We start from the raw sequence: 13576 nt of genomic DNA on the forward strand, positions 1-13576 counted from the left end.
GCTTCTGAATGGAAGAAAATTTTAAAAAATGGAAGAGCAAATCCAGATTTGCATGTTTTATTCCCCCCCACAACACATATTAATTAATTGCACTAAATGGCTCGTTTGTTCAAATGCCATTCCCGGATTACAAATGAGTCCCAATTTTTGCTGATTAAAAACGTACAAAAGAAAACAAATTAATTTATTGAATGCAAACGGCTACAGTTTTTGCATTTAATCTTGCTCATTCTTGAATCAGTTCAGGCAATTGTAATTGACGGGACTGCTTGTTCAATAAAAATATAAGGAAATTCTTCAATCACGCCATTGAATGTGCTGTTTAATTATGTTGGTGGGCACTTCTATTTGCTTCTAATGCTGAGGATCTATTGGTAAAATGAATGCCCATTTTGTGGTCTGTTATGCAGAAAATGTTTAATCCTGTGTTTGATTTACTCGGTTAAATCTTCTTTATTGAATGCGCTTATTCAGGCGTGCAGAATTGAGTATGCTGCTTTCTGTTACTATGACATTGCAATTAAATAGCTAAAGAGAGAGAGAGAGAGAGAGAGAAACCAAACCAAAACAAAAAACCCGACTGTATGACATTTTTCTAAAGGGCCGTGACATTCCCATAAAAATTATTCATACATTGCGTGTTTTCCTCCTCTCGATTAGATTTCCCCGAGTTGATGCTGATGCTACAAGCAAACAGGACTGCATTGTAGAAAATCAACAAATGTTGCTGTTAATGAACCTAGGTAAACATTTGGCCAAATCAGCCGGTACTAAGAAGGGCTTCTGGTTCAATGACCAATGATTGTCATCACCAAACAGGACCGCATCGACTGCCATCTTATGAATGAACTTAACAGAAACAGCCAGCCAATAGGATGCTCTGCTCAGAAACATACTTGAGTTCTTCGGAAGCAGGGACATGCTGGCCGTGAAACAATTCTCTCTCTCCGGACTTTTATAAAGCAGCATTCGCTTTTAGAAATACCCTCCGTGTTTGCAAGCATTACATGTTGTCTATTCTACAAAAGGAATCATCAGGGAGTTTTAAAGCCCTTTAAGCTCGCATCTCCTCCAGACTGTGTGTGTTCACATATCAGGCAGATTTGCCCCGAAGTCCCTGAGAGCTATCGGGGAGCACTCCAGACACGATTCGGGTTTTTCATTAGATACTTATTTATTTTATTTATTTTTTTACATTTTATATCCCGCTTTTCCTCCAAGGAGCCCAGAGTACTACATACTTCTCTCACAACAACCCTGTGAAGTAGGTTAGGCTGAGAGAGAAGTGACTGGCCCAGAGTCACCCAGCTAGTATCATGGCTGAATGGGGATTTGAACTCGGGTCTCCCCGGTCCTAGTCCAGCACTCTAACCACTCCACTCCACTGGCTCTCATTGGAACGTATCCTGATGTCGGGGATCCCCCGTCATGAGAGATTGGGCTGGCACTCGGGAGCCTACCCTCCCAGTGCGGCCGATTTCGGTCCCTCCTGGTCTTGCAGCCCTGGAGGCGGCGACTTGCCCTGGCCAAAGAGTGTCTGCCTGGCCCTCACAGGATAGCAGTGTGTCAAGTCGCTTGAAGAGAGCGAGTTGTCGCAGGGCCAGGGGCAACTCAGATGAGATCTCGGGCTGAGATCTCACAAGACTTGCCCCACCTGCCAAGGGCTATATAAAGCAGGGCTGGTGTCTCCCTTGAGTTTCTTTTTAGATTGTGAGCCCTTTGAGGACAAGGAACCATCTTTCTGGAATGTAATTGATTTTGAAAACTTGTGTTGAAAAACACAATATAAATAATAGCTGGCCCTGCACAGAACATCTGCGCCCTAGTTCATCATCTCTCATCTCTCCCTGGACAATTGGGCTCCCTGTCCTGCCTTCCCTGCTCCCCAAGCCACCCCCTGCTCTCCAGGATGGCAGCAGAGGTGGCAAAACCTTCCCCGCTCCCCCACATCCCCTTAGGGGATGGAGCCACTCTGGGAAGAGCAGAAGGTCCGAAGTTCCCTCCCTGGCAGCAGCTCCAAGATGGGGCTGAGAGAGATTCCTGCCTGTAACCTTGAAGAAGCCACTGCCAGTCTGTGTAGACAATACTGAGCTAGATAGACCAAAGGTCTGACTCAGTATAGGGCAGCTTCCTATGTTCCTATGCAACACATTTGCACCCAGATTTGTGTTCTATATAAGAGGACACTAATACTACTACTAATAAACAACTCTATTGTTAGCCGCCCCATAAGAAACTGCTTTCTGGGCCGCTCACAACACAACACTAAAACATAAAATAAAAACACATAACACATTAGATCATAAGAGACCAAAACAGGGGGAAAGAAAACACAAACTACAATATAAAGCAATTTAAAAACTCTTTTAAAATTAGATTAAAAATCAAATTTAAAAATCAAAATTTAAAATTTAATTTTAAAGGCTAAGAATTTTTTTAAAATTTCTTTTAAACGCTAACAAATTCTGTCGGCACAAATGCTAACCAATTCCTCCTTTCTCTTTCTACAGTTTCCCCCTTCAGATTTTTGATTTCTCTCTCAGATTTTCTGCTTCCCAGGCTCCTAGTCTGCATTCGGCTCTCTGAGATCGTGCATTAACTTTATGATCTTGCAGATTCCTGGGGCTGACGTGTTCTCTGGTTTCCATTAGTGGTTTTCCGCTCTCTCTTATTTTCTCTCTCCCCCTCTTGTGCATAAGCAAGGGACTTATAACAAGGCGTTAATGGGCTGCCAGTCAGGTTATTACCTCTTATGATGTCAGGTGTTAAGACTTGGATATATCCTCGCACACATTCCAGCAGCTCAGGCCTTCTGAGCTGCGGCTACCACAACATCCTATTCCTGGCAAGGCAGACCTTCAGCCAGGAAAACCTTCTCGCCCGCAAGACACTTACTGAGAGGTGAGGACAGCAGAGAATGATTGCAAAGAGCTTCATCTGCCATCTGTTTGGAATGTTAGCCTCAGCCCTGGATAACATTTCTTCACACACACACACAGTCCCGCATACATGGTTAACACTGCAGTCCTATGTAAACTTAATCACAGCTGTCATTTACTAGGGACAATCACTATTTTTTTGACTGGAACCTGCCCCGGTAAACAGGAGTGTAAAGGTAAAGTGTGCCATCGACTCCTGGCGACCACAGACCCCTGTGGTTGTCGCTGGTAGAATACAGGAAAGGTTGACCATTGCCATCTCCCGCGCAGTATGAGATGATGCCTTTCAGCATCTTCCTATATCGCTGCTGCCCGATATAGGTGTTTCCCATAGTCTGGGAAACACACCAGCGGGGATTCAAACCGGCAACCTCTGGCTTGCTAGTAGAGTCATTTCCCCCCTGCACCATTAGGTGGCGAAGATTTCTCAATTTCCGAGGGGGGGGCATGGGAGGAGAGATCTTGTGGTAGCAAGCATGAATTCTCCACTCTGATAAGCAGGGTCCACCCTGGTTTGCATTTGAATGGGAGACTAAATGTGTGAGCATGGTAAGATATTCCCCTTAGGGTAGGCCTGCTCAGCCTAGGACCCCCAGCCAGAGGCGTAATCTCCATTGCACCAACGGGTTCAAAGAACCCGGGCCGCCACACACCGGGGGCCGTGCCAGCCACCCCAGCCATGCCCCTGCTTCTGATGTCAGACGCAGTGGGTGTGGCAGTGCTAGCAAACGAGGCCACATGCTCCATTTGGATGTTAGATCCAGCCAGCGCTGTGCTCCCTCAGCGTGGCCGGGAGGACTTCTCCCTGCTTGCAAAGACAGAAAGAGGCGATTCCATCAGGCTGGAATGGAATAATGGGAAATCTTACTAAATCTTTACTGCTTACTGTGTTTCAGCCACAGTTATAAATGCTTATAACTGAGTTGTTTCTTCCCAGAATGGGTGAAATGCCAGATGCATGGCAGACCCAAGTTGTGAGGTCTTAACTAACCAGATTCTCATCAAATGGCTCAGAGAGTTTCTATTGGAACACATTTATTTATTTATTTATAATATTTATACCCCACCCATCCAGTACACTACTGCTCAGGGTGATTGACAACATTTATATAATAATTATAATATAAAATCAGATTAATAAAATTAACCAAATTGAACAAGTTAAAAATCCAAGCTAAAACCACAATCAGATTTAATTTTTTAAATTTCAAATTAAATTATTTAAAAAGCTAAAGAAGTATAAAAATGAAAGACTAAAGCACCTACCAGATAGAAGCAACAGGTGAAACATTTAAAAACATTAAAAAGTCTTTTTTAAAAGATGTGTTTTTAGTTGTTTTTTTAAAAACATTAAGAGAGGGAGCATGGCGAAGCTCTTCAGGGAGCTGCAAAGATCTGAAAGTCTTGGGGTTTGACTTTCAGTCTTCCAAACCTCACTGTGTCATCTCCCCAATTCGCAGAGGAGGGAAGAAACAATGTTAAGAAATGCCTGTGCTGACGTGGGTGCCTTGATCATTTTCCACTAGGAAGAAAAACAATGTTGTTGTTATTTTTAAAAAGGCAGATCGAGCAGGAACAGAATTGCACTTAAAGAGCAAAACAAACAAACAAAAACTGGTGGGGGCTGTCAATCTTTGCACAAAACAAAATTCAGTGATTTGGAAAGAAGAGACAGCAGTTGCCAAAACCTGATCATTAATGGTCACCAACAATATGATGCCAGGACAGTCATAGAGAGAGTTGAGGGTACTATACGCTGCAGTTTGCACTACGACTGCCCATCTCTCTCATCCTGCTGATGCAAGATTTTGCCTTCTAAATTTATGTTGGGGGAGGAATACATATTAGTCAAAAACTACTGACTTGAGAGACCAAATGTGATCGAAATATCTGCCAAGTACCAAGGAGATGCAAGACCTCCTGGAAGCATCTGATAACCAATTTGGGAAACCAGATGATGTACCAGATGGACCTGATCCAGCAGGAGAAATCCCATTTTTACAACTTATACTTTTAAACTCACACCTTAAGTATGTATAACGGAAACAACTGCAAATTCTTCCCTTCGTTTCCATTTCTCCTTTTCCTCTGCTGTCTCTCTGGAGTCTGGTATCCACTTCTAGATTGCAAACTCCGCGGGACAGAGACCGAGCCTCTCATGTTTTGCAAAGCCTTACTACTTAGAGAGCGCTACATGGAGGAATGGACGGATCAATAAATAAGGGCTAACTTTAAAAAGTAAATCTGGAACATGCGCCCCTTTTCTTCCAGTGCGAAAGACCGAACGCACGTGGAATAATCGTCTGCCATTCTATAGCCTTGAAAAAGACTCCACATCTTCGGTTTAACAAACGAACTACATCACCCAGAATGCTCTCCGCACCGCTCCACCCCCCCCCGTCCGAGACTTCCTGTGCTCGTCGGATGGTCGGCGAAGCGCTCACTTCCGCCAGGAGTTGACACGCACACGGGGTCATATGACCGAGGCCGCTTCCCCTTCCCAAGATGGCGGACAACCTGCCCTCGGAGTTTGATGTGGTGGTCATAGGAACGGGTAAGAGGAGCGCGTGTAACGTGGGGCCGGGAGGTGGCCATCGGGGGGCTTAACCCGCTTGCGGGCATCCACGTGGAGGCAGGGAGCTGTCACGGAAGGCGAGTGGAGGAGAAACGGAGAGGCAAGAGGTGACGTGGGGTTGTGGCCGCCCCCTGGGAGCAGCAAGGCAGTGGGGAGGGGGCGTCCCGGGGAGGGGGACCCCAGCCTCACGTCGCTTGCTGCCTGTCTCCACCTAGCCCTTCCCCAGCCCATCCTGAAACGCGCCTTGCTTGCCTAAACCGGCTCTGCCTTATTTTTTTACACTCTGCACAGCGTCTGACACCTAGTTGGAGTTAAAGCTGGAGCATTAGCATTAAGCGAGAGCAGCGGGGGGGGGGGGGTCCCAACGTGGGGTCCTGCAGATGTTGTCGAACTACAGCTGTCATCACCCCCAGCCACCATTTATGGTTCTTGGGGATGATGGGAGTTGTAGTTTGGCAACATCTGTTGGCCCTCACTTTGGGATCCCCTGAGCTAGAGAACGGCCATAGCTTAGTGGTAACGGTATAAAGTGTGCTGTCAATTTCTGGCGCCCACAGAGCCCTGTGGTTGCCTTTGGAAGAATACAAAAGGGTTTATTATTATTATTATTATTATTATTATTTATTTATTTATTTTATTTAATACACTTCTGTACCGCCCAAAACATAAGTTCTCTGCTTAGGTAAGTTCTCTTTCCCATTGCCATCTCCCGGTGCAGTATGAGATGATGCCTTTCAGCATCTTTCTATATCGCTGCTGCCCGATATAGGTGTTTCCCATAGTCTGCGAAATATACCAGTGGGGATTTGAACCAGCATCCTTTGACTTGCTAGTCAAGTCATTTCCCCCCACACCATTAGGTGGCTGTAGCTCAGTGGTAGGCCACAGTTTTTAAGAATATCACCCTGAAGGGCCCATTGGCTTTGGTGGTCTGCCAGATGCTCTGGGGCAGGGATTCTCAATGTTGGGTCCCCAGATGGGACTGCAACTCCCATAATCCCCAGCCAAAGGCCACAGGGGCTGTGGATGATGGGAGTTGAAGTTCAGTAACATCTGGGAAAGCAACGTTGAGAATTCCTGCTCTGTTGTTGCTCTACTGTGCTCTATTGTTGAGCCACAACTCCCATCATCCCCAGTCAAAACCACAGTTTATTGTGGCTGGGGAAGATGGTAGCTGTAGTCCAACAACAGCTGGACGGCCCAGTTTGCTCATCCTGCTCTAGTGCTGCTTATTACCAGTAAAGCCCTGAATGGCTTAGGTTCAGGGTTCTTATAGCAATAGCAATAGCACTTACATTTATATACCGCTTTATAGCCGGAGCTCTCTAAGCGGTTTACAATGATTTAGCATATTGCCCCCAACATTCTGGGTACTCATTTTACCGACCTCGGAAGGATGGAAGGCTGAGTCAACCTTGAGCCCCTGGTCAGGATCGAACTTGTAACCTTCTGGTTACAGGGCGGCAGTTTTTTTACCACTGCGCCACTTATGAGATCACCTCCTTGGTCATGAACCCTGCCACCTATTAAGATCATCTGGGGAGGGCCGGTTAGTTGCCACCAGTTTATCTAGAGGTGACTCAGGACTGGGACTTCTCTGTGGCTGCCCCAGGGCTTTGGAATACACTCCCTGTCAAAATAAGAGCTGCTCAATCTCTGATGGCTTTTAAAAAGACCCTTAAGCCACACCTGTTTTCTAAGGCTTTTAATTAAAATTAATTTTAAACTCTTTAATTGTTTTAATGTTTGTTTTTATATTCTAATTTGGATTATGTACACAGCCTAAAGATGTATGTATTGGGCAGTATATAAATAAATATAAGTGCTTATAAAAACTGTCATTTATAGATAACATTTTCTAAGATGGTTCCTGCTGCAGCATATACATGAATTACTTGAAAACAAATATTATAGGCCTTTTCTTTGAAACAGTATCCTGAGCAAATTTATTCTGAAGATCTGAATTAAACCCCCATGACTACTTCCAACAGGTGATTGTCACCTTTACAGGGTCAGTGATGACCACCTGCTGGCCACATGGTCTCAATCCTGCCAAGGAATTTTCCAAGCTTGTTTCCTTGCATAGCTTGTCCTTATTGCAGAGGCTCTCAGACCTGTCCCCCAGAAGTTGTTGGCCTACAACTCTCACCATTCCTGAAGGCTAGTGTGGCTGGGGATAATGGGTGTTGTAATCCAACAACGTTGGGAGGCCCAAGTTTGGGACTCTTTGCCGTATTGTATAATCTTGTCGGTTCATTAGTGAGCATTGTGAGAACAAGGATTCTCAAACTTGGTGACAGGTGAGCCTTTCTGTTTAAAGCAATACAAGTGTGTTTGGAATATTTCTTCCTAGAGAGGCATAGGTAATCTGAAGGCGGGCATTTGGCTGAGTCCAGGTTACCCTTTAGAAATCATTGGCGTGACTTCAGTGTAGGGATGTGCGAGTTGGGCTTGGCTCCATGGATTTGGTGGATTGAACCGTCAGAGTTCGAACTGAACTGGACCCAGCTCGAACCGAGCCGGTTCAGAACTCAACTGGTAAAGTGGGGGTGGTGGTGGGGCTTCCCTAACCCTAGAGCGGGTGGTTTTGTGCAAATTCCTACTTCAGTGTGGTAAAAGAGACTGCTTCTGTCCTTATAAAGTGGGTATTCTAATACACTTTAGCTATTCTGAATATGGATGCAAGCGACGGTAGTTCTGTGCAAGTCATTAGTGTGAACTTGCTCTTGTTATGTGTTGTTTAAATTTCTGAAACAGCAGTGTTGCAAAGGAAACATTGGATTCCTTAACATGTTGCAAGCGCCTTTGATGTGTATTTATTGATTTTCCTATTGTGTCTCTCTACTGCCAAAGCCAACCACAGGGCTCTGTAGTCGCCAGGAGTCGACACCGACTTGACAACACACTTTAGCTTTACTGCCTTTTTAACACAAACATTTTAAAGGAACTTAATGTACAGTGAAATAATTTAGCTGCCTTTACCAACATCCAGGCTTAGTTAGACATGACTAAGTCCCATTGAAATTAAGGGGACCTAACTTTGTCAATGCAAACTGGTCTCATTGATTTCAGTGGTGATTAGTTATGATGAACTAATCTGGATGTTGCCCCAAATACACATGTTTATAAAACATTTTTTTAAAAAATCAGACAAAAAACAGTAAAAGCACTCTTCTAGTTAAGCACCGTGAAAAATGAAAGTTGGAAGCTATTTTCATAGAAACATACCTTCTCTCACAATTTCTTTAAAAATCTATGCTCTTAATTCATACAACCACTCCGCCACCAGTCTAAAGAAGTTGTATATTAAAGATTTGATACACAAATCAGTATCTCGCAGATCAGACACTACCATACGAACCATACTATAGCCAGTATACTTTACTTTAACCTGGTCTTTTAACTCTCTCTCTCTCTCTCTTTATAAAATCTATTTTATTTTTGTAAGCTGCCCCAAATAGAAGTGTACTGGAGTGGCAGGCTATAAATATTGTAATTACACAATATGTGGTGATTTGCATTTACTTGTGGTTCAGAGGTTCTCAACCTTGGATCCCTAGATGATGTTGGACTACAACTCCCATCATCCTCGCCACAGTGGCTGAAGGCTAAGAATGATGGGAACTGTAGTCCAACAACATCTAGGGTCCCATGTTTGAGAACTTCTGGCTTAATTACATTCTCTTGTGCACAACGGTTGATTTAGTTTTTAATTTGGGTCCTTAAAATCAGAGATAACTATCCAGCCCTGACTGTAGTCCTTTCAGGTAAAAAAGGATGCTTGGAAAGGTCGCCAGGTAATATGCTACATGTCTTGGCTTCTTTGCATACAGTAGGCTATAAAAACTTTAGTTTAAACTGCATCGGCCCAGCTAGCTAAGGAGAGAGGTTTAACTTTGGAGTCTGTTTAGGTTTGCAGGATATTGCTTGTCTAGTAGGTCTGGGTGGGGGGATAAGCTACAAATAGAGGACTGGGAGATGGCAATAACCCTGTTCAGACTATATAGCCTCCTTCAGATGCTATTAAAAAGCCCTGCTGCAGCCATGTACAGCAGGGTGAAGGGGGAGGAAGTCCCGCCTCTGCCTTGTCACTCTCACGTGCCCCACCTCTCACAGTTATGACAGGGCTTGTGTGAAGAGGGCAGAGCCATCCCCGTGGTGGTGGGCGCTCCTGTGATTGTGAGGGTGTGAGCATGAATTGGTAGCGAGCATGAATTGTCCCCTTTGCTAAGCAGGGTCTGCCTTGGTTTGCATTCGGATGGCTGGCAAGCTCTGTAAGATATTCCCTGTGGCCATAGCTCAGTGGAAGAGCATTTGCATGCAGAAGGTCCCAGGGCTGGGAGAGACTCCTGCCTTAAACCATGGAGATCTGCTGCCAGTCAGTGCAGACAATACTGAGCTGCATGGACCAATAGCCTGACTTAATATAAGGCAGCTTCCTATATTCCTAACATCTGGGAACCCAGGGCTGGGCACCCCTGCCTTAGAAGTAGGAGAGGATTCAGTCAAACAAGTAGTTACTTCTCTGCACTCTGGGAGAAAGCAAGGACTATGGTGAGAAAGGCCTACCCAAGACTCTCCTTCTGCTGTCTACTCATAAGCACAGCTCTGCTGGATCAGACCCATCTAGTCCAGCATCCTGTTTCCCACAGTGGCTCACCAGATGCCCCTGAGAAGCCCACAGGCAAGAGGTGAGGGCATGCCCTCTCTCCTGCTGTTGCTTTCCTGCAACTGGTACTCAAGAGGTACCTTGTCTTTGAGGCTGGAAGTGGCCCACAGCCACCAGACTAGTAGCCATTGATAGACCTGTCCTCCATGAATTTGTCTAAGCCCCTTTTAAAGCCATCCAAGCCAGTGGCCATCACCACATCCCTGGGGCAGAGAAATCCATAGATTAATTACGCTCCGTGAAAAAGTGCTTCCTTTTGTTGGTCCTAAACTTCCCAGCCTTCAGTTTCATGGGGTGACCCCTGGTTCTGGTGTTGTGAGAGAAAGAGGAAGAATTTCTCTGTGAAAGAAGACAACAAGGCAGGGAAAGAAAAAGCAAGATGGAGTCAAGCTGGCCAGCTAAATGGAAGGCATGATCTGGAAGGCCCATGGAGCAGGGTGTGGTCTGAAGGCACATGACATGGCAGCCTTGCAGAAGAGAAGCAGCACGGGAGACTGCCTGAGAACGCTCCCTTGAGCTTCCTTGCGGAAGGCAAAATACACATGTAATAACAAACATAATACTTGTGCTCATCTGCTGTTCGGCATTTTTGCAGGAGCAACATCTCCTGTGTTTAACCCCCACCCCCACCCCCCGTGAATAAGAATGCTTGTACCTGTTCTTGTTACCAGTGGGTTGACCGGCCACAGTTGCATGTTTCTGGCCGTTTTTGCACGGAAATATAATTGCTTTTGAGTGTTGCTGCCAGTTCCTTTCACTCATGCACTGGTTGGCATTTGGAGACATAAAGGGGAATTTCTAGAGTGCAGCTTTCATGCAGAATTGGATAGGAACTGTTGGAACAGAGAAGCTAAGACAGTGTTCTCTGTCTATAACAGCCCAGTACCTTTTAATCGAGCTCTGTGTGCTGACAATGTAACGTCAGCCTTCCGTCTGAATCCCCTCGCTTGGTTAGCACCTTGTATTTCTGGCTTCTTAACGGGTTTGCAATATTGTTGGCCTCTTCTTGGCCACCGTTGGAGTGATAAAATAAAACCCATTCTCCTGAAAGACAGTTGTGTGTTCTGGTTTTGTGTTCGAGTAATTCTATTTTCCCCTCCCCCTTTCCTCAAAAAGAAGTTATTCTTTATAAAAACCAGTCACTGTAAATTTTCTGTTTCCATGTAATTTCTCCCCTCCCCTTCCTTTCTGTCTCTCCTCTTCGCCAGTTATAAATAACACATGAAATGACTTTCAAGGTAGAAAGCAGGAATCCATTTTGAAATATTCTATAAAATAAAGAGTGATTTATGACTCTGTATGATTTTGGCTGAAAGCATTTGGGCTTTGCCCAGTCATCAAAGTCCTGTCAGAGGAATCCATTATTTATCGTTCGGTATGCCGGGAGTGGTGGTAGTACTTTATTTTATGTTTATCTTATGTAAGTATAGTGTTAAGAAAAATCAATTCCAGATACTAATACAGTTTTAAAAATCTATCATGGCAAACTAACCTGAATATTAGAGACATGAGTTACGAAGTGAAACGTGAGGAATACTGGGTTTTAATTTAATGTAATTTTTTTGCTAATTAATTACTTGAATGTTTTACTGCTGAAAATGTTTGAGTGCAGTCTTCTGCTACTCTGTAAGATCATCCTCTTCAGATGTTTTCGTAGGTCACATTTTCATAAATGAGCAAGCTCCATTGTACGCAAACAAATGTTTGAACGTATGGTAGCACAACACAAAAATAAAATGGGACAGTGAAGAAGAAAGCTTTTTCTTAAACTTGTTCTGAATAAAGTAGTTGTGTGACAGACTCATGCGCTTCCGAATTACGGGAGTATTTGCGAGGGTTCTGTTCTCTGCTACTACCGTGCGTACAGAAACAGTGAATACAGAGTCATTGGGGCAATGCAGATCAGGGGATTAGGTTTCCAGTGGGAATTAAAAGTCCCAAAAATGAGGGTTAAAAGCTCTAGGAATGCTGGGGGGTGGGGAGCAGCCTACTATGCATTGTGGGTCCCCAGCAGTCCAGCACTGCCCCCCAATATTAAAAAATCTGTCAATAGCCAAAATATTGTGGCCTCTTCCTGGAAAAAGAAGCCATTTTGCGGCTCCTGATCTCAAATTGGTGGCTGGAAATGACCTCATAGGAACATAGGAAATTGCCATATACTGAGTCAGACCATTGGTCTATCTAGCTCAGTATTGTCTTCACAGACTGGCAGCGGCTTCTCCAAGGTTGCAGGCAGGAATCTCTCTCAGCCCTCTCTTGGAGATGCTGCCAGGGAGGGAACTTGGAACCTAGTTGCTCTTCCCAGAGCGGATCCATCCCCTAAGGGGAAGATCTCATAGTGCTCACATGGAGTCTCCCATTCAAATGCAACCAGGACAGACCCTGCTTAGCTAAGGGGACAAGTCATGCTTGCTACCACAAGACCAGCTCTCCTCTTGGCTTCTCCAAGGTTGCAGGCAGGAATCTCTCTCAGCCCTGTCTTGGAGATGCTGCCAGGGAAGGAACTTGAAACCTTCTGCTCTTCCCAGAGCGGCTTCATCCCCTGAGGGGGATATCTTGCAGTGCTCACACATCAAGTCTCCCATTCAGATGCAACCAGGACAGACCCTGCTTAGCTAAGGGGACAAGTCATGCTTGCTACCACAAGACCAGCTCTCCTCCCGACCTCCTCCGTGGTCATTTCCAGCCACCCTCAATTCACAGATATGTGAGGTTAACCCTTTCCCCCCAGTCTTTTTCCTGCATACACCGAGGCTGGGTGCCAATTACCCAACTGTGGATACATGCAACCGCAGTTGCGGATCCTGCAATTAATTAGGTTCTCCTGTACTTTATTAACTTAGGCACTGGCTCTGTAGCCAGATCCCTCCCCAAATACTCAGCTTGGGCTGAAGCATCACACAGGCCTAATCAATAGTCAGGAAGCCACACTCCGGATTAATGGGAGCCACCATTGGCTCCTGGGCTCTGCAATAAAGAATGCGGCACTGCCACAGATTGTTGCCCACGTCGGACATTGTGTTGAACCGGCATTCAGATGTTGGTGCACATGTCTGTTTTTTGTGTGTGAATGACTGTTCAGTCCTTCCTCGCCATTGGTTAAATCCCTTGGTTTTAAGTATCTGCGACTGGGAAAGTGTGGCAGGTCCCGCCAACTGCGACCTTAATGTCTGTGCTTTGGGCAATTTGGGGTGGGTTTTTTGCAGTTTTTGTGGCTTGCAGTCACTATCCCATCTAACAGGCATTCCCAGATTGTTGTTCATGCAGTTCCCAGCATCCCAGGCTGCAGTGGCCTTTGGCTGGGGATTATGGGAGTTGTAGTTAACAACATCCGGGAATCCCTGTTAGAGGGAACACTGCTTGGAGTGATTTTGCGGGGGTTCGGGAGTTATT

The 13576-nt window shown here is 45.2% G+C and overlaps 1 protein-coding gene across 2 annotated transcripts in view; it reads left to right on the plus strand.

The window, feature by feature from the left end:
• Positions 1 to 5366: 5366 nt before the first annotated feature.
• The window catches only part of CHM (CHM Rab escort protein), an 86046-nt gene continuing 77836 nt past the window's right edge, over positions 5367 to 13576 (plus strand). For both annotated transcript variants that reach the window (XM_053274081.1, XM_053274082.1), the window contains exon 1: positions 5367 to 5493. In XM_053274081.1, the coding sequence (XP_053130056.1) occupies positions 5445 to 5493 (49 nt within the window). In that variant the 5' untranslated portion in view covers positions 5367 to 5444. The remainder of the gene's footprint in view (positions 5494 to 13576) is intronic.

Source organism: Hemicordylus capensis, chromosome 11 (assembly GCF_027244095.1).
Source record: "Hemicordylus capensis ecotype Gifberg chromosome 11, rHemCap1.1.pri, whole genome shotgun sequence".
NCBI classification, from domain to species: domain Eukaryota; kingdom Metazoa; phylum Chordata; class Lepidosauria; order Squamata; family Cordylidae; genus Hemicordylus; species Hemicordylus capensis.